The 21,293-nt window shown below is 40.6% G+C and overlaps 1 protein-coding gene across 4 annotated transcripts in view; it reads left to right on the top strand.

Annotated features, from left to right (window-relative positions):
- HMGXB4 (HMG-box containing 4) overlaps positions 1 to 18,972 on the top strand; it is a 34,997-nt gene extending 16,025 nt beyond the window's left edge. For all 4 annotated transcript variants that reach the window (XM_039463197.2, XM_039463194.2, XM_039463195.2 and 1 more), the window contains 6 exons: positions 7,178 to 7,259; positions 9,995 to 10,059; positions 11,344 to 11,449; positions 11,913 to 12,082; positions 16,609 to 16,731; positions 17,223 to 18,972. In XM_039463197.2, coding sequence (XP_039319131.2) covers positions 7,178 to 7,259; positions 9,995 to 10,059; positions 11,344 to 11,449; positions 11,913 to 12,082; positions 16,609 to 16,731; positions 17,223 to 17,267 — 591 coding nt within the window. In that variant the 3' untranslated portion in view covers positions 17,268 to 18,972. The remainder of the gene's footprint in view (positions 1 to 7,177; positions 7,260 to 9,994; positions 10,060 to 11,343; positions 11,450 to 11,912; positions 12,083 to 16,608; positions 16,732 to 17,222) is intronic.
- The last annotated feature ends 2,321 nt before the right edge of the window (positions 18,973 to 21,293 follow it).

Below are 21,293 nucleotides of genomic sequence, written 5' to 3'. Positions count from 1 at the left end.
ATGAAGCCCGCAGGCCGTAGTTTGGGGATGCCTATTCTATAATATCCACCTCCCCCACTAGGATCTCAGCCCCATTTGGACAAGGATCTTGGCCTGTCTCATTTGCCATTGAGTCCTCAAAACCTTCAGTATTTCTTGCCTGAATGAATGAGTGAGTGAATACATACTCTCAGGAATGAGCCTACCCAGGAAAATGTCATTAAGCCCCTTCCAAACCACCACCTGGGGTCTGGGGCTTTTACATTTTATTTATTTTTAATGATATTATTTTTGAGATAGGGTCTCACTCTGTCACCCAGGCTGGAGTGCAAAGGTGCAATCCTAGCTCACTACAGCCTCAAACTCCTGGGCTCAATCAGTTATCCCACCTCGGCCTCCTGAGTAGCTGGGACTACAAGCACACATGACCACACCAAGCTAATCTTTTAAATTGTTTGTAGAGTTGGAGTCTCACTGTGGCAATAGCAAGACTGCATCTCTTCAAAAAATTATAAAATTAGCCAGGCGCCGGGCGCAGTGGCTCACGCCTGTAATCCCAGCACTTTGGGAGGCTGAGGCAGGTGGATCACGAGGTCAAGAGATCGAGACCATCCTGGTCAACATAGTGAAACCCCGTCCCTACTAAAAATACAAAAAATTAGCTGGGCATGGTGGCGTGTGTCTGTAATCCCAGCTACTCGGGAGGCTGAGGCAGGAGAATTGCCTGAACCCAGGAGGCGGAGGTTGCGGTGAGCCAAGATCGTGCCATTGCACTCCAGCCTGGGCAACAAGAGCGAAACTCCGTCTCAAAAAAAAAAAAAAAAAAATTAGCCAGGCATGGTGGCATGCACTCATAGTCTTAAGTACTCAAGAAGCCAGGGAATCACTTGAATCCATGAATTCAAGACTAGTGAGCTATGATTGCACTGCACTTTAGCCTAGGTGACAGAGTGAGATGTCTTAAAAAAAACTTAAAAAAAGAGAGAGAGGGATTTTTGAATAATAATTCTTTATCAGCTTTTGGATAATAGTCCTTTTTCAGCTATGCCCCTTGCAAATATTTCTGTCTATGGATTATCTTTTCATTTTTTAAGTGTCTTTTATAAAACAAAAGTTTTTAATTTTAATGAAGCCCCGTTAATCATTTCCTCCTTTCATGGATTATGTCTTTGATTTCTGTTTCTAAAAAGCATTTGCCAAACTTAAGATCATCTCCTGTGTTACCGTCCAGGAGTTTTGTAGTTGGCATCTAGGTCTGAAGCTTATTTTGAGTTAATTTGTGAAGGGGGTAAGGTCTGTGTTGAGTCCTTTTCTTTTTTTTTTTTTTTTTGGCATATGTGTCGGAGTCACTTTCGGGGGGTCTGTCCTGCAGACCCTGACTCAGTGACGGATGAATGAAGTATGCTGACACACCGATATCATGCTTTGCCAGTTCTACTGAGTGTGTCCAGGCAGCTTGCAGGCATCCTGGAGAGTGCTGTAAACAGTTGAAACCACCAGCCCTCATCAGCCAGTGAGACTAGTGTTTATTCAGGAAAATTTAATTGACAAAGGCTTCAGTCAGCACCACTAGAGGTTGAAGATCGGAAGATTAAAGGACAGGTTCCAGTGCCTAAATCAAACACCATTAGTGGATAATATCCCTGCTGAACCTCCCCGAGAGAGCCATCCAGCTCAGAGGTTAGTCTTAAGGCCACATGAGTAAACCAAGTTAGTCAGGTAAACTCCCATACATACCCTAGCTATTTGCTTTTCTTGTTAACTGAGCGTAAAGGGGATTTAGGCTGCCTTCAGCCAAAACCTCTACTGAAACTATGCAAACTTCTTGGCCTTCCAAGAAAGTTTGTAACTATATTCTGTAACTTTCTCTAATATTTTTGCCACCACCCTGAGTGTCTGCACACATGTGGGTTTCCAGTTGCCCCAGTATCATTTGTCGAAAATACTACTTCATCGTATTGTCCTTGCTCCTTTGTCAAAGATTAGTTGACTGTATTTAGGTAGATTTGTTTCTGGGCCCTCTGTTCTGTTCCACTGATGTATCTGTGTCTTCTTTCACCAGTGCCACACTGTCTTTTTTATTGTAGCTTCATCGTAGTATTGAGATATGGCAGTGTCAGTCCTCCAACTTTGTTCTTCAATACTGTGTTGTCCGTTCTGGGTCTGTTGCCTCTTCACACAAACTTTAGAATCAGTTGATGTCTTCAGAATAACTTGTTGGGCTTCTTATCTCTTTTATGTGCTCACTGCTACGATCAGACTCAGTCAGAATAATCTCCCTTTTGACTAACTCAGAGTCAACTCAGTAGAGACTTTAAGTACATCTACAAAATCCCCTTTGCCATATAATATAATATGACCATGTCTTGCCCACACTTATGGGTGCAGGGTCCAGCCATTCAGGGTCCTGTGAGCCCCTCCCTACAGGTGTGGAGACAAGAAACTGTGGAAATACGACACAAGACACCAAGAAAGAGAAAACAGAGTTTGGGCCCAGATGTACACTACCAGTCAAAGCACGGGAGTCCAGCAGTGGCTCCGACTGCCTGGACACACTGACTTTTATTGAGTACAAAGCAGGGGGCAGGGTAGGTAGGGTGAGGTAACGGTGGTCCGTGATAGGGTCAGGTCAATCGTGTCTTGGAGATAGGGGCCCAGGTCTTTGAAGTAGCTGAGGCTAGGAGTAAACCTAACGTGTCAGCACTTTTCTCATACTCATCAAGAAAGAATAAAGACGTTAAGATTTATGTTACTATTACTGATTCTATCTTCGAAGAAAAAGAGGGGCCAGGTGCAGAAACGGAGCGTGAAAGTAGACATGGAACGTGACTGCTGAAGCACAGCACCATGTAGAGACAGTTAAGCCCGCAGATGTCTGTGGGCCTCCCTGACAGCCATCAGGCCTACCGCAAGAGCTTGGAGAAGCGGAGTTTTCTCCTAACTCCCCTGAGGAAGGAGATCTCGGACGTCTCCTTCCCTAGCTGGCTAAACAGCAGGTGCTTTCCCAGCGCTGGCGCTGCCGCACAGCCGAGGCGCCCTCCAGCAGCCCTTATGCGGGTGTGACAGAGGGCTTAGAGCATCTTGCCTTAGGATCACTTTGTTGACAACGTCACCTCAGTTTCTTGCTTCATAAGCTAATAATCATTAGTAAAAGTAAAAGGTTATATTGAGTAGATATATTTCTGTGATTACATGTGAATAACTGTGATTATTTATGATTATATATAGGAATAACTATGTAACTATATCTCTAATTCTTTTCTAGTTCTGTATTCATGTGGGAACAGGCTGAGGCTTCAGACCCTTGTCTCGGCATTTGGGGGTCTCCCCGCCACATACAGGAATGCAAACGCCAGAGCAGGGGCCTTGAGTGCCATCTTGTAATTCCGCCTGCCACAAAAATAACATCAAGTACCTACTGAAGTGCCACACACCAATGGAGTGACTCCCACTTTTGAGTTCAATGGTGTTATCCAAGTTTTACTTGTAGAGAAATGGGATGTCAGGAACATGAAGCAATTAGTGTAACTAGCAAATGGTATGGTCAGGATTCTAACACAGATGGACTGGTCCCTGGTCTTCAGAGTCATTTGGCCACACTCATAAATCCTGTCACATCTTCCTCCTTCCCAGGTTATTTGCTTTTCTCCCAGCCGTGCCGTCTCGATTGCAGGCCCTCAGCATCATTCCTCACCCGCCCTCCTGCCGCAGCCTCCTGACTGGTCTTCCTTCCTTTGCTTTTGTTCTTCTTTGGTTTGTTCTCCAGAGTCCTTGAGTGTAACCCTGAGTGTTTAACTTCCTGTTTAAAGTATTTGAATGGCTTCTTCCAGACAGAATCCATATGCTCTCATATGGGTGACATAGCCTTCATGTATGGGCGCTGCCTGTTCTCTAACATCATCTCTTACCTCTTCTTCTTTGATGAATGTGCCCCCATGTTGTTTCCTCTGCCGAGAACACTCTTAACCGCCCTTAATCTGCCTATTTCTACCCACCTCTCAGGTTTACATTAAATGTCACTTCTTCCAGAAGGCTTTCTTTGACTCCCTCATTTGGTAAGGTACTCCTTCTACGTGTTCCCATAGCACCCAGTGCTTTTCCTATAACAGCACTGTATTTTATTAGAACGACATATCTAACTGCCTCATTGGTTAGATCCTGTGTCTGATCCTTATCTGTATTCCCAGTGTCTGGCACGTACGGATACTCAGTAAATACATCTTAATAAATGAACAGTAGAATACTTTAATGGGTTACCTTTTTTCTCTTACCTTTGAAATCTTAGTCTCTGCTTTTCCTTCATTGCCATTAAAATACTTCTAATACCACATATCAGAAAAGCTGTCTATTTCCCATATGTTTTATTCAGGATCAAATAATTAGTATATGGTGAAGCTGAGACAAGATTTTGGGTATTTAAACTTTAAATTTCTTGTGTTTTCCACTATTTTATGTAGCTTAACTGCCTTAGAATTAGATCTGGGCTTCAAAAGCTTACCCTCCTAACTACTTACTAGACCACCACCCAGCACAGGTACTGAATAAATGCTAATCTACTTTCTACATAATTGAATAAAGTCCTTTATAAGAGTTATGAAGGAAACCCTTTTCTTCAGTATGTGAATTTGGATCTGTAGTATATTGGCCAAGAATTGCAGTTAGTGTGACAGCTATGGATAGCCTTATAGAATAGGAACATTAACCTTTTACGGTATTATATTGTGTTTGAGAAAACATTGTTAAACGCCTTCCTTGCAAGTTTTATAATATGGCCGAACACAAGCTATGAAATCTCTCAAGCATATGTACTTTCTGATGTTCTCAGTATTTAATAGTGAGATTGATTCTACAGTTGGGAAAGATTTGGCAATGTATAGATTTCCACAGATTATTATTTCATCATGTATTCTAGTAAATGTCAGGCATATAGATAAGCCATTATTAAAATTTGATTAGTATGAAATTTAACAAACATGCCACAAATTTTATCTTTAAATAAGTGCTATCTCATTCAAAGCCAGTTACCTTGGAAGGTGTTCTAGGAATGTTTCTTTTCATCAAATGATTTCAGAATTGCTTTTGGAATTAAAGTCAGAGTCGTCACATAAGCTTTTTATTGCCATCAGTTCAGCCAGTCTTTGTCCTTTGAGAGTCGTTACTTTATGAAAACAACATGAAGAACTAAGGTAGCTAAGCAGAGTGCACGATCAAGCTTGGTTTAAAGCAAGATACAACACTGTAGTTATGAGGCAGGAGGACTGTGTGGCTGGTTTGTTTTCCATCACAAAACCTGACTCTTAAGGCAAACAGAAGCTCCCAAGGGCTTTTAAAGCACCAGACATTTGTGTCATTTTAATAACTATAGGACCAGAAAGGTCTAGGAGTAGATAAAAGACTGAGAATCATATTTTGATGCTTCCAGATGAGTTTTTGAGGAAAGCCATACTGAAAATATTTGTCTTAGATTAAGGTTATTAAGTGATAACCCTTTCTTTATTTTAAATAGTAATTTTTTCTGTAAGAGAGCAACATATATTCTTTCTTGGTCCCATAATGCATGGCCCTGAAAGTCAGGGCTACCTGAGTTATAGTTATAACTGCCAGGGTTTGTTATTACCAACTTAGTGGTGATACCCTCAGCAAGCTACAGTTCCTCGAAATTTTTTTCCTATCGTTACAATGAGAAATTTGGACAAATGAATCTAACTGCATGCCCCTTTATACATAGGAAAAACTTAACTTTTTCCCCTAAGCCCATGTATAATAATAAAATGGAGTGCATAGAAATATAATCTGTTTTATATGTCTCTTGTTGAACTGACTTTAAAAATAATTTGATTTTGTTTCTCAAAAATCATATATTCCTTTTGGCATTGTCAGAATGTAGCGAAGAACAAACATGCCTCAGAGCAGTTTGTTGAAGTGAAGGAGTTGCATCTGACAAGGACTACCAAAGAATTGTCTTCATTTATTTGACTTCTCACCTTGAACCCAAAGAATGTAAATAATCCAATCACGAAAAGCTACAAATGACAGTAAAAGCAAGATAACAGAAATTGCAAGATTAGAAATCAAAACCAGAGAAACAAAAAGAACACAGATTTGGCTCTTGGGTTTCTGGCTCCAAAGTTTAAAAGGAAATTATGTGGTTCTGATTTTCAAAGATGAGAAAAATAGACACCACAGGAGTGGTAAAGATTTCCTTAGCACTTAATTCTGAAAGAAATATGTAACATGGTATTGTACATAGGGAGAAGGAAAGTCTTTGCAAATAATATAGCATGTGGCTTTTACCTATTAAAATTAAAACTGATGTTCATCCCTGAGTGATAAGTAACGTGGATTAAAAATTTATTATCCTGCCCAGGTGCAGTGACTCACGCCTATAATCCCAGTACTTTGGGAGGCCAAGGTGGGTGAATCCACCTGTGGTCAAGAGTTCAAGACCAGCCTGGCCAACATGGTAAAACCCCATCTCTATTAAAAATATAAAAATCAGGCCGGGCGCGGTGGCTCAAGCCTGTAATCCCAGCACTTTGGGAGGCCGAGGCGGGTGGATCACGAAGTCGAGAGATCGAGACCAACCTGGTCAACATGGTGAAACCCCGTCTCTACTAAAAATACTAAAAATTAGCTGGGCATGGTGGCACGTGCCTGTAATCCCAGCTACTCAGGAGGCTGAGGCAGGAGAATTGCCTGAACCCAGGAGGCGGAGGTTGCGGTGAGCCGAGATCGCGCCATTGCACTCCAGCCTGGGTAACAAGAGCGAAACTCCGTCTCAAAATAAATAAATAAATAAATAAATAAAAATAAAAATCAGCCAGGCATGGTGGCAGTCACCTCTAATCCCAGCTACTCAAGAGGCTGAGGCAGAAGAATCACTTGAACTCAGGAGACAGAGGTTACACTGAGCTGAGACTGCACTACTGCACTCCAGCCTGGACAAAAGAGCAAGATTCCGTCTCAAAAAAAAAAAAATATATATATATATATATATATATATATATATATATGTATATATATGTATATATATGTATGTATGTATATTATCCTGTTTAGGAAAGCTGGTTAGTAGTTTCAAACTCTTACCTTGATTAAAAAATTTAGGTATCTTTCTATTTTATTACTATGGATTCAGCGTTCCTAAACTTGGGTTCTAATCAAGTCTTACCCTGTTGTATCTTCTGTGTGGTACTAGCCAAAAAAGAAGAACATGTCGGCCTACCAGGTGTTCTGTAAAGAGTATCGCGTGACCATTGTGGCTGACCATCCAGGTATAGGTAAGAGCATTTCGCATCTTTAGCGCTTTTGCTTTCCATTTATATCTTGAAGCAGTGCAATTAATTTCTTCTTCCTGTAGCATTAGAGCATAAATCTTGTTTCTTTCCTCAGTCTGCAAATCACTTTAGATTTTGCCTTTAGTTTACCTCATCCGTAAGAGAGATGAGCTTTCTACACATACCTCTTAATCTGATAAGGTGGCAAACTATGTAAATATAAATGTTATAAAGCACACACATAAATGCACATAAATACACAGTTGTTTATTTCAAATATTCTATAACTGGCCTTCTCCTTGAACTGTCCTTGGATATAAAGTTTTAATGAGATGTCTTTCATTATAATGTCGTAAAGATGCTCTTCAACTTATGATAGTGTTACATCCTGCTAAACCCATTGAAAGCTGAAAATGTTGTAAGTCAAAATTGCATTTAAGGCCGGGCCTGTAATCCCAGCACTTTAGGAGGCTGAGGTGGGTGGATCACGAGATCAGGAGTTCGAGACTATCCTAGCCAACGTGGTGAAACCCTGTCTCTATTAAAAATACAAAAATTATCTGGGCATGGTGGCTCACACCTGTAATCCAGCACTTTGGGGGGCCAAGGTGGGTGGATTACAAGGTCAGGAGTTGGAGTCCAGCCTGACCAACATGGAGAAACCCCATCTCTACTAAAAATACAAAATTAGCCAGGCATGGTGGCACATGCCTGTAATCCCAGCTACTCAGGAGGCTATGTTAAAAAAATGGGCCAGGTGCGGTGGCTCATGCCTGTAATTCCAGCACTTTGGGAGGCCGAGGTGGTTGGATCACAAGGTCAAGAGTTCGAGACCAGCCTGACCAACATGGTGAAACCCCATCTCTATTAAAAATACAAAAATAGCCAGGCATGGTGGTGCGCACCTATAATCCCAGCTACTCGAGAGGCTGAGGCAGGAGAATCACTTGACCCAAAAGGCAGAGCTGAGATCACACCACTGCACCCTAGCCTGAGCGACAGAGCAAAACTCCATCTCAAAAAAAAAAAAGAAAATTTTTTTTAATAAAAGTAAAAATACAAAAATTAGCTGGCCATGGTGGTGCACACCTGTAGGCCCAGCTACTCAGGAGGCTGAGGCAAGAAAACCACTTGAACCCAAAAGGCAGAGGTCACAGTGAGCCGAGATCATACCACTGCACTCCAGCCTTACAGAGCAAGAGTCTGTCTCAAAAAAAAAAAAGAATTGGGCCGGGCGCGGTGGCTCAAGCCTGTAATCCCAGCACTTTGGGAGGCCGAGGCGGGTGAATCACAAGGTCGAGAGATCGAGACCAACCTGGTCAACATGGTGAAACCCCGTCTCTACTAAAAATACAAAAAAATTAGCTGGGCATGGTGGCGCATGCCTATAATCCCAGCTACTCAGGAGGCTGAGGCAGGAGAATTGCCTGAACCCAGGAGGCGGAGGTTGCGGTGAGCCAAGATCACGCCATGGCACTCCAGCCTGGGTAACAAGAGCGAAACTCCGTCTCAAAAAAAAAAAAAAAAAAAAAAAATTGAATACACCTAGCCTACAGAATCATAGCTTAGCTGAGCCCATCTTAAATGTGCTCAAGACGTTTACAGTAGCCTACACTTGGGCAAAGGCATTGAACACAAAGCCTGTTTTATAATAGTATTGAATATCTTGTGTAATGTTTTGAATAATGTACTGAAAGTGAAAAATACAATGGTTGTTTGGGTACTAGAAGTACAGTGTTTACTGAGTGCATATTGCTTTTGCATCCTCATAAAGTTGAAAAATCAAAAGTCAAACCACTGTAAGTCAGGGACCATCCATATTTGTCTCTGTATTAGAAGTTAGTGAGGTGAGAAAAACACCATACCCAGAGACCTTGGACAAGTGTCACTTAAACTCTACAGATTTCATTTGCCTAATGTGTCCAATTGCCGCCTAACTCACTCCAAAAGGTTGCAATGAGGCCCACATGAATATGCTTTATAAAGCATGAAACTGTTATACAGTAGAAGGGTAAGATTACACATCTAGAGGATTGCTTCTGAGCTGCTACAGGAAAATCCTTCTTTGGTTCTAATCGCTCAGAAATTTGGTAAAAGCCTAACATCTTTTATCAAATTCTACACATTCTTTTTAACCTAAGTTGATAGGCCTTGTATTGTGGGATCAAATTAAAGATAGTAGAGGCAGAGTTGCAGTGGCTCATGCCTGTAACCTCAGCACTTTGGGAGGCCGCGGCAGGAGAACTGCTGGAGCCCAGGAGTTTGAGACCAGCTTGGGCAACATAGTAAGACCTCATCTCTACAAATAATAATTTTTAAAAATTAGCTGGGTGTGGTAGCCCATGCTTGTGGTCCCATCTACTTGGGAGGCAGAAGTGACAGGGTCGTTTGAGCCCAGTGGTTGAGGCTGCTGTGAGCCATGATCACACCCCTGCACTCCAGCCTGAGCAACAGAGCCAGACTCAGTCTCAAAAAAAAGACACCAGAAAGATGCTTAAGGAATAAATCCCTAGGGTGTAGATGTGTTAGGAGTTGAGACTGTCTCATGATCATCAGAACATCCCCTTCTCTATAGAAAAAAATCAGAAGAAAAGTGATGGGGTTGGAGTTGGTTTTCTGAAAGAACCTTGCGATATTTAACCTGACATTCAAAACCCTTTTTCAGTTTTCACTCTCATCAATCTTCCGTTTTGTTAATAGCCAGCGCTTTACTGTATTGTTTTATTCTTTTATGCCAGATTTTGGGGAACTTAGTAAAAAACTGGCTGAGGTATGGAAGCAATTGCCAGAAAAAGATAAACTGGTAAGTACACTTTACAACATATTTTTCATTGCTGTTTGCCTTCCAAAATATGTAATTCTTCCATAGACCAACCAGACAGCACTGAAAATAGTGAAGAAAATTACAAATCAATAGAAAATGGTTTAGCAGAGAACATTTAACACCGTTAGTGTCAATTCACTGTACATGAGGATTTAGCTATAGCAAGGCTGTCTTTTCTAATCTGGTCTAATTTTTTCCATCAGTGTTACATTTGAGCCAAAAGATGATTTTAGTTAGGGAGTAAAGTGTTAAAAGAAAGTCTAAAATCAGAGCCCTTTACTGCAAACACCTAGTAATCAGCCGTAGTCTGAAAACTGAGGAAAGTTACCCACTTAGTAGTCACTGAAAACAATAAAAGCATGAGAGCCGGCTGCAGTGGCTCACGCCTGTAATCCCAGCACTTTGGGAGGCCGAGGCAGGCAGATCACAAGGTCAGGAGTTCAAGACCAGCCTGGCCAATATGGTGAAACCCCATCTCTACTAAAAATACAGAAATTAGATGGGCATGGTAGCATGTCCCTGTAGTCCCAGCTACTCTGGAGGCTGAGGCAGGAGAATGGCTTGAACCTAGCAGGCGGAGGTTACAGTGAGCCGAGATCATGCTACTGCACTCCAGCCTGGGTGACAGAGTGAGACTCCGTCTCAAAAAAAAAAAAAAGGCACAAAAATGTCCTTAGTAGGTAACCAGGTCCAAGGTCATCATCCTCATCAACCATTACCAAATAATGTACCCTACTATCAAGAAGCTAGTAAGACACTGATAAACGGTCATACCTGAGTCATTGACACTGTGCAGGTGGATGATATGTGATATGAAGGTCATATAGGAGCTGGATGTCATCTAGATGAACAACCATTTTTCACTCAGATAGATAATCCTTAGGGTTTGTTTTCCGTGTTCTTGTTATCATGCTATTGTTTTGGTATTGCCAACCAGCAGGTTAGAAGAACCACATAGACATTATATTGAGCCAGTTGTTTAATCTGTGACTTTACATTTCAACTTAGAATGATCTAAAAATCAGTGCAGAGAATTGACCATTAGCACTGAGGAGTGTTTATAGTCCACTACTAAGATATTAATGTAATCAGCTCTGTGAAGTCAGTTCAGTGACCCCCATCTTAAAAGTTAGCATTAACTCTCTCTCTGCTCGCCTCCTGCTATTGCCTTTTTTTTTCTCCATTTTGTTCTTTCATGACTGCTTTTCCTTTTACTTTTTTGTCCTTTTAAATCTAATTTAGTGTTCACTGATGTGATTGCAGATTTGGAAGCAAAAAGCTCAGTATCTGCAGCACAAACAGAACAAAGCAGAAGCCACAACTGTGAAAAGGAAAGCCTCCAGCTCAGAAGGTTCCGTGAAAGTCAAAGGTAGTGACCACATCCCCTTCCCGCTTTTCTCTAAAGCTTAGGAATTCTGCTTCCTTGCTAAGAAACTGGGAAAACAGCTTGCAATACTAAAAGCAGACCTTGTTCTCAGGTATTATTACTGAATGTTACAGGCCATCAAAAAGAGATGTTCAAATTTAGAAATTGTAAATCAGAAGTCAGCAAACATTTTCTTTAAAGGTCCAGAGAGTAAATATTATAGGCCTTGTGTGCTGTATGCATTCTCTGTCACATATTCTTTGTTTTTTATTACACTCTAAGAATGTAAAACCATCTTAGCTTACAGGCCATAAAAAAAGAGACCATGGACTGAATTTAGCCCACAGGCCACAGTTTTGCTAATGCCTGGTATAGTTCATAAAAAGGAAAAATCAGGAAGAACAGTTTTGTGGTGTTCAAGGCTATAGGCAAGTTTTACCTATCTACCTCATTGCTCTGTTCTCAGCCTCTTCTGTAGGAGTACTGTCACCCCAGAAGAAGTCCCCACCCACCACCATGCTCTTACCAGCCTCACCAGCCAAAGCCCCCGAGACAGAGCCCATTGATGTCGCTGCTCATCTTCAGCTGCTGGGAGAGTCCCTAAGCCTCATTGGACACCGTCTGCAGGAAACTGAGGTGAATACAACTGTCAGCAGCATGACTACCGTTTCCCATATAATTTGGATTCATTTGCTCATTTTACATACATTTATTTTATTGATCTTCTACTTTATGCTAAATTATTCCAGATAATCAGGATGCAGTGATAAAGAAGAGATAATGGTAACAGAAATATCTAGAGATTTGCAGTCTACCTGTTAGCGCTCAAAAGTTTCTCTAATGATATCTTGTTGAAACAATGGCCCAAAAAGAAGTTGGAATACCCTGTAACTTATTTTTATTTTTTAAAAATGTAATGGAGGCTGGGCGCAGTGGCTCACACCTATAATCCTAGCACTTTGGGAGGCCTAGCTAGGAGAATCGCTTGAGGCCAGGAGTTCGAGACCAGCCTGGTCATCATAATGAGACTCCATCTCAAAAATATATGTACACTAAAAAAATAAATAAAAATGTGGGCCAGGTGTGGTGGCTCATGCCTGTAATCCCAGCACTTTGGGAGGCCAACATGGGTAGATCACAGGGTCAAGAAACCTGGCCTACATTGTGAAACCCTGTCTCTACTAAAAATATAAAAATTAGCTGGGCATGGTGGTGCACACCTGTAGTCCCAGCTACTCAGGAGGCTGAGGCAGGAGAATCACTTGAACACAGGAGGCTGAGATTGCAGTGAGCTGAGATCATGCCACTGCACTCTAGCCTCATGACAGAGCAGGACTCCATCTCAAAAAAAAAAGGGGGGATAAAAATGCAGTGGAGGCTGGGCACAGTGGCCCATGTCTGTAATTCGAGCAATTTGGGAGACCAAGGCAGGAAGATTGCTTGAGGCCAGGAGTTGGAGAGCAGCCTGGGCAATGTAGCAAGACCCCATTTCTAAAAAAATAAAATAAAATATCAGCGACGCATGGTGGTACACACCTGTAGTCCCACCTGCTCAGGAGACTGAGAGAGAAGGATTGCTTGAGCTCAGGAGCTCAAAGGCTGCAGTAAGCCGTGATTGTTACACTGCACTCCAGCCTGGGTGACAGAGCAAGACCCTATGTCTTAAAAAAAAATAAATAAATAAGAGAAAGTATGAGTACAAATTCCAAAGCAATTTTGATTACTTCTACTACTAAGAGACTTTGAATTTTTCTGTGCATTTCCAGCAGTGTCTTGAATAGAGAGATGCAGTTGTATAGGAGATTAAGAGTTCCTTATTTACCTAAGAAAATAGGTAGCAAATGGAGAAGTTAAGGTTCCCAACTCTTCATTCCCCTGCACTTAAATTATACAGTGCTATGTGCCCTAGGGAGATTTTTGTCTTTTTAAGCTTCAATTTCAAAGTCACACAGCTGTCGTGTTTTGTTTCTATTACCATATTCAGTTTCTAACTACGTTGTCTTCTTAGCTAACTCAGAGTATAGTAGTTTTGCTTTTCACCAAGTTCTAATAAGACATTTCATCAAAGAAGTCAGTCTAAGCTACTAAAGCCATTTTTAAGCTAAGAAATTTAGTGTAGGAATGTAAAAACCAATCACTTGCTTCTATGTAGAAACTGAATTATAACCCAACAAATAAAATGCCAAAGGCCACAAGAGCCAAAGCTGAATCTAAATTCTTTGGCTAGTTTCAAAAAATTTAGCAGCAGTCAAAAGAACTTCAGTACTTTCATATAGGCTCAATATCTGAATGGATATAGGTATTTCCAGAAGAAAGATTCTGTGAATTACTTGTTATATTTAATCAGTCTTACACTTCATAAAAAGTTAGAAGTAAAAATAGTTTGTTTTAAGCATATTCCGAATTTTCCCAGATAGTTTCATTTAGTTTAGTAAGCACAAAGTTCACCCTTTTAAAGTGCAGAATTTAGTGATTTTTTTGTACATTCACAGAATTGTGAATCACTACTGTCTCATTCCAAAACATATTATTACCCCTAAAAGAAACCCTGTACCCATTAGCAATTATTCCCCATTCCCCCTCTAGTCCACCTGAATTTAATCATTTGCATATATTCCTGCAGTTTTACAATTTCCACATACCACTTAAATTATTATTTACTTTATAGTTTTGTTTAAATAAACTTGTCTGTGCTTTTACAGTGACATTCTTGATGTCTCAAGGGTTATATTCTATTTTTTTATGTACATCATAATGGACATACAATTATCAAAATGAGATGTTCAGCAATAAGTTAACATTCATCATTCTAGCGGTAAAACTGGAACATACGATGCGTAAGTTAGAAAATTAAGGCTAGAGGCCCAGCACTGTGGCTCACGCCTGTAATCCCAGCTCTTTAGGAGCCAAGGTGGGAGGATCACTTGAGGCCAGCAGTTCGAAACCAGCCTGGCCAACATGACAAAACCCATCTCTACTAAAAATACAAAAATTAGCCAGTTGTGGTGGCACATTCCTGTGATCCCAGCTACTTGTGAGGCTGAAGCAAGAGAATTGCTGGAACCAGGAGGCAGAGGTTGCAGTGAGCTGAGATCATACCACTGCACTTCATCCAGCCTGGGCAACAGAGTGAGACCCTGTCTCAAAAAAATAAAAATAAAAATACATATATATATCTCTCTCCTAAGAAAGTTAAAGACTAAAACCCAAATTGCAGAGGGACTTCATAGACATTGTGAAGTGTGTATACTTTACTATTAAGGAACTACAGGAGTTTTTAGAGTAGGAAGGGATGTGATCAGAGCTCTTTTACTTTTCTCTGAGAATATCTTTTTATTTTAAATTGGAAGTGAAAAGAGACCAGAATTGGGGAGAAGTTATAACAATAATCCTGGTCTAGATGTGACAAAGATAAATTAGCTGTAAGTAACTATAGGGCAAAGGTAATGGAATAATATTACTAATTACTGACATTTTTGGGTTTTTTTAGCTATTATCTTCCCCGTATATAACATTTTATTAAATGTTTACTCACCCAGCTTTGGTTCAGAGTGCTTAATATGAATTATTTAATTTACACTACAGCTTTGTGAGGCAGGATTTTTGTTCCCCCTGTTTTGCAGAAAAATAAACAGACTTAGAAAGGTGAAGTCACTTTCTCAAGAGTTCAGCCCCTAAGTGATAAAACAGGGACGTGCCGGGCGCGGTGGCTCAAGCCTGTAATCCCAGCACTTTGGGAGGCCGAGGCGGGTGGATCACAAGGTCGAGAGATCGAGACCATCCTGGTCAACATGGTGAAACCCCGTCTCTACTAAAAATACAAAAAATTAGCTGGGCATGGTGGCACATGCCTGTAATCCCAGCTACTCAGGAGGCTGAGACAAGAGAATTGCCTGAACCCAGGAAGCAGAGGTTGCGGTGAGCCGAGATCGCGCCATTGCACTCCAGCCTGGGTAACAAGAGCGAAACTCCGTCTCAAAAAAAAAAAAAAACAGGGACGTGAATTTGCAGTGTCAGGGCCCGGCCTCTTAACCTCTTACTGTACTGCTGCCCTCAGAAAGTATAGAGGGGAGATGTTGACAAGGAGGGTGAGGGAAGGGAAGAGTCAGTGGTGGCTAGGCCTTGAGACTGAGCAGTTGTGTGAATAGTGGTGACTTTGGCAGAGAAGTGGATGCGAAAAGGAGGGCTAGATGTGGGTGGGAAGGTTATTCTCCCTTACAGCATGTTGAGATTGAGAAATATCCAAAAGGAGAGACCCAAAAGACAGCCAGAAATGCAGCTTTGAAGATAAAGACGTTAGTAATAATAGTCATAATTACTGATATCTTTTGAGTACTTAACCATGTATGAGACACCATCCCAAGGATATTGGATCTGTGATGTCAATCCCTTCTGCTGCAGATGCTGTTAGTATTTTACAGGCGCAGCACGGTAAGCAGCTTGCCCAGGAACAAAACAGTGAGTCGTGAAGCCAGGATCTGGACCCAGGCAGTCCCGAGTCCAGAACTCATCTTCTTAAGGACTCTGCCGGGCTGCTTCCCAACATGCCATGTCCTCACAGTGCTTCTCGTTAAAGCAGATTATACAAGAACTGGGCAGCGGCAACAGTCTTTCTTACCTCTTTGAATCACAAATATATAGACAATGTGAATTACATAAATTGTTAAAATATGAACCAAATTCACTTCTTTTGAGAGTGAACAACTCAATGTAGACAAATTTTATCATGACCTATCAAAAGCTACATACATGTAGGGTTGTAGGAGTCTCATAGTAATCACATATGAGCTGTATTTGTGTAGTTTATAACAGATAATACTTCGCATACGTAATCACAAATCTTAGCAACAGCTCTCCAGAGTAGGTAAAGCATTTTTTACTGTTCCTGTGAAGGAGACTGAAGTTAAGTATGTGACCCCCGCAAGGTCCCGTAGAAGGTAAGATGGGCTAGGATTATAGAAAGGAAACCCAGGAATGTGTTGTAAAAGCTTTCTTTCTAGACAACTTACAGAGTTATCAAAGTAATCTTTTCATTTCTGCTGTAAAGTTTCAAATTGTAGGATTAGAACTGCGTAGGATTTAAAGTACTTGTGAGGAAGTCAGCCAGAACACAGGAGAGCATCAGGAGTGTGACTCAAGCAACGACCTCCTCTCCTTTTCAGGGTATGGTGGCTGTGTCTGGCAGTTTGTCAGTGCTTCTGGATTCCATTATCTGTGCCCTCGGCCCCTTGGCATGTCTCACCACACAACTACCTGAACTGAATGGCTGTCCCAAACAGGTCTTGGTGAGTTTTCCTTGGATTTTTAGGGTCAAACCCATGGGGAGTCAGAGAGGCCCTGCCTTAATGAGCACTGTCAGAGACAGGCTCATAACGCTTTGTGACATAGTGCTTCCTTCATCTGTTGGTCCATGGAACATGATGCTATGTTACCAAATGCATGCTGCGCTTTCACTGAACTAGAAAACAAGCCATTTACCAAAATAACGCTTAAAGAGAGAAGCATTCTAGCCCTTAAGGTATTGCAACTCCTGTGTTTCTTGTTTGCTGTTCTACACACAAAGGCAGTGCAGGGATTGTCTCCCTCTTTTTGCCTAGGATTAATAGAAGTCAGCAGAAAAATTCCTAGCATAGCAAACAAGAGGATGCCACCTTCATTCTCGCCTGTTTTTCTAACTCCATTTGATTTTTCTTACCTCTTTCCTTGAACAAAGAAACATGTCTCAGGAAACCAAGGTAAAGAACTCTTCAGTTGAACTTTTTTCTTTGTTTTGCAGTCAAACACACTAGACAACATCGCTTACATCATGCCTGGACTGTGACAGCAAAGAATCCTGGGACAGAAACCTTGTCCTACACCATTGCTGGTTTGTGTACATAATGACTGTTCCAGATTCCTTCACTGGCCTCTGGGTGTAGGTTTTAAATTTTTATATCTATACATACATCTATACATATATATATATATATATATAATGTATAATATATACATAGGACTGTAACTACTTTGCTTTTAATAATTTTATGAAATGGCAAAGGTTTAGCCAAGAGGAAATTTTGGCATGAATACGGGCTTGGGATTCTTTTTTCTCCTGTGGTAGATAAATCTGCCTTAAAAATCAGTGTAACTTGGGGGCTGGGGGCTTGTTCTGGGTGCCAAGTGCATCTCTTTATGGACAACTAAAATGTGATTATTTTCCAAACTCAGTTGGACCTCCAGACCCATCACTGACCATTTGCCTTACCTGTCTTAGTCTGAAATGTAATAAGAAAGATTATGGAAAGATGCCAGTTAACTGAAAATACAAAGCCTTTCCATTTGAAGTGACCTAGGTGGGAGGTGATAAAATTGTTCCCATTATAGTTATGGAGATGAGTTATAGGTGATTCATTAGGGGGTTCATTCCAAGTCCTACTATATAGATGTCCATGTCTCAAAATTTATTGTAATGTTGGTACCATTGGCGGCCTCAACAGAGGCCAAGGAGTTCCGTGAGCCCAGGCAGCAGAAAACACCTTGGAGGGTTCGTGAAGCTGTCAGTGCCACCAGTTGGACTTCCTTACATTCTGAGCTAACCCAGAACATTTGGTCTGCAAAACTTAAGAGCTGGTATCTTTCGTTGGCAGCATGAAAACCACCAAGTCCTCACAAGCCATGCTGCTTAGTTGCTTGGTGGTGATGGATAAACTTTGCCCAGCATGATTTTGGGGTTCATCTTATCGGTTCCCCTGGTGGGCAGATACACAATATTCTGCATTCCACATATAAGTGAATTGCAAAAACAAAACAAAACTCTCTCTCTTGTAGGTTTATTTATGTGTGCGTGTGAATGTATATTTTAATTATGTGTATTTAACTCTTTAAAATCTCTTAGATTTTAATTTATCCTGTAAATTTCTGTATATATAATTTAATAACGAAGCCTCCACCAGCAACAGCATGTGGAAGATACAGATGTGTTATTTCTCCTTCCCTTCTTTCCTTCCTTCCTTCCCTCTTTCCTTCCTTCCTCCTGGTCTGTTCCAATAACTCTGAATCATCTACATTTTAAGGTATTTTACCTCAAAATGAATCATGTTAGGATTCTAATTCTTTATAAAGAACTTCATGGCCTTCAATAATGTCTAGAAAGTAAAATGAAGAGGAATAATAAAGAGGAATATTACCATCCCCAGCTGCCCTTATTTCCAAAGAACCAGACTTTTGCTTCCCAGTTGGAAAGAAGACAGTTGAGCACTTCAGGGTGGTTTTTAAATTTGGTATGGGAGTCTCTGCCACCACCAAGCTCTGAGTTACTGTGCTTTATTCTCCTGGCCTAGACAGAGCACTACAGCATCAAAGTAAATCTTTGGGGACAGTGTAGCCCGCCTGCATCCTATTTAATTTCTTCCCTTCGCCCCACCAGTACTGTCACAGGGCTGTGTTGCTTAAGGGTAGCCCGGCTGCTGAATCCCTTTCTCACCAGAGCAGTTTTAAGATTTAATTGGGAATACAGAGAAAGAAACAGGATTGTTTGGGAACGAAAATCAAGAGGAACAGAAGTCTTAACTTGATTTCATGTGTTAGAACCTTGTACCATGCCTCTTCTGTATCTGTAGACGTTTCCTGTTTGACACAGGGTATCTAGGAGGGGCGGGGAAGATATGGATAGTAGAGGAAGACATTAATCCTAGCGTTGTCATTTATATACATTAATGAAATCTTGACGAGGACCTGCTTTTTGTTTGTTTTCCTTTGAAACCTAGCCCTACTGTATTTGTATTTAAAATTTGTACACATTTGTATAATAATCTGTACCTTGTGGTATTTGGTACTATTAGAGGAAAAACTTTGGATTCAGACCTTCTTGCAGTTTTTATATCATTGTTTTATTTTGTTTTTTAAATAAATTCTAGTGGTTTGATCCAAATCCCATTACAGTTGTATAAAGAAATAAAATTTTGTACTTATATTATTAAAAATCACATTTTTAATATTTGTAGTCCAGTCTCAGCTGTCTTTTCCCTAATCGTGATAATCATAGTTGCTATGAAATTATAAAACCTGTTTTATTCTACCATAATTTTCTTAAGAAAAAAAGCAACCTACAATGGAGATTAAATTTCTCATCTTAGCCATTTTCCTAACATGCGCCTTACTCTGCATCTGTTAGTTTCTACATGGTAGAGGCTCTCATTTTCCCTTTCGCAAATTGTAAATTTAGCGAATCTAATAACTGTCCCTCCATTTGTTGGCAAACGAAACTATGTACATTATGGTGTTGGCCTAAATCAAGAAAATGTTCATTAATCTTATATAAGGGTTGCATCTGAATCACGTGCTAAATGATATGTTTCAGAACTGTCCTGGCTTGGTAATGCTATTGATAAGCCACTTAATCTTTACAGGCTTCCGAAGTCCCATCCGTAGAATAATGTTACTTCCCTGTCCCTAGACTTGCAGCCAGCCAGCCAGCCTGTCAGAAATGTTTAATGATAATATGAATATTGAATATTGGAGATTCAGTCTTTCAAGGTAAAAATTTCAGTGCAAACACAAGGTGTTAAAAGTCATAAATAGTGAATTAGTATGATTAATTAAAAGGTGAATGTCTTATGAAGGGCAGCAAGGAAGAAACCACCATATCACTGAGTGGCTATTAGTGAGAGTGATTTACATACTTTGTCTCACTCATCCTCCCCCAAAGACTTATGAATATTATCTCCCTTTATAGATGCAAAAAAAGTACTTTTCCTAAGTTTATACTGCTAATAAATGGCAGAGGCAGAATAAGAACGCTGGAATAGCTGACCCCAAATCCTAGGCTTTTTCTAACCCAAGCTACTTTCAGATTTAAATCATGTATATAATTCATCAGAATGCTTTCCAGTACCCCATTATCTCAAGTCCTGAGCAGATGTGACTGTAGGGAAGCCATCTGAGATTTCTGCATTGTTCAGATATCTAGCTGGTTTTCACTCTTGTCATACTATTGTCTTTAAATTTTGAAGGCAAGGTATCTTGATTTTTGTCTGTAAGAGCTTAAAGGATATAATAGCTTACATTTATGCAGACTGTCAGTCTTAAGAAATTTGAACATTTTAACCCTCAGTAAAGCATAATATTAATATTACCAAAACACTTGAAAAAGTAAATTGAAACACCGTTTATTAAATGAGTTTGCTCCTTATTAGCATACCTTTTTAAGACAGTTTTATACTAACTTAACATTTGCCATTTACATCCCTATCTACTGTGTTGACAAAATCCATATACTGGCTGGGTGCAGTGGCTCATGTCTGTAATCGCAGCACTTCGGGAGACTAAGGCAGGAGGATCACTTGTGGCCAGGAGTTCGAGACCAGCCTGGGGAATATAGCAAAACTCCATCTCTACAAAAACTAAAAATAGCCAGTCATGGTGGTATGCATCTGTAGTCCCACCTACTTAAGAGGCTGAAGTATGAGGACATTTGAGCCCAGGAGATCGGGGCTACAGTGAGCTACAATTGTACCACTGTACTCCAGCCTGGGTGACATGGAGAGACTCTTGTCTTTATAAATAAGTAAATCAACATCCTTCCATTTCTGTTTGAATAGCTATATAGTAATCAGTTTGCATGGAGTTTATGATTCCACTTCTTTTGGGGGGTATATGAGTTGTTCCTGATTTTTTCTTTTTCTTTTTCTTTTTTTTAACCACGAAGAATAAAGCTTACAAGAACCTGTTAAAAGCTTAAAGGAAGGGTCAGGCATGGTGGCTCATGCCTGTAACCCAGGGCTTTGGGAGGCTGAGGTGGGAGGATCACCTGAGCTCGGGAATTCAAGACCAGCCTGGGCAACATAGTGAGACTTTGCCTCCAAAAGTA

This window comes from Saimiri boliviensis, chromosome 21 (genome assembly GCF_048565385.1).
Source record: "Saimiri boliviensis isolate mSaiBol1 chromosome 21, mSaiBol1.pri, whole genome shotgun sequence".
In the NCBI taxonomy this organism is placed as follows: Eukaryota; Metazoa; Chordata; class Mammalia; order Primates; family Cebidae; genus Saimiri; species Saimiri boliviensis.
Note: the sequence above shows the minus strand (reverse complement) of the source record. Positions and strands in the feature narration are given on the sequence as shown.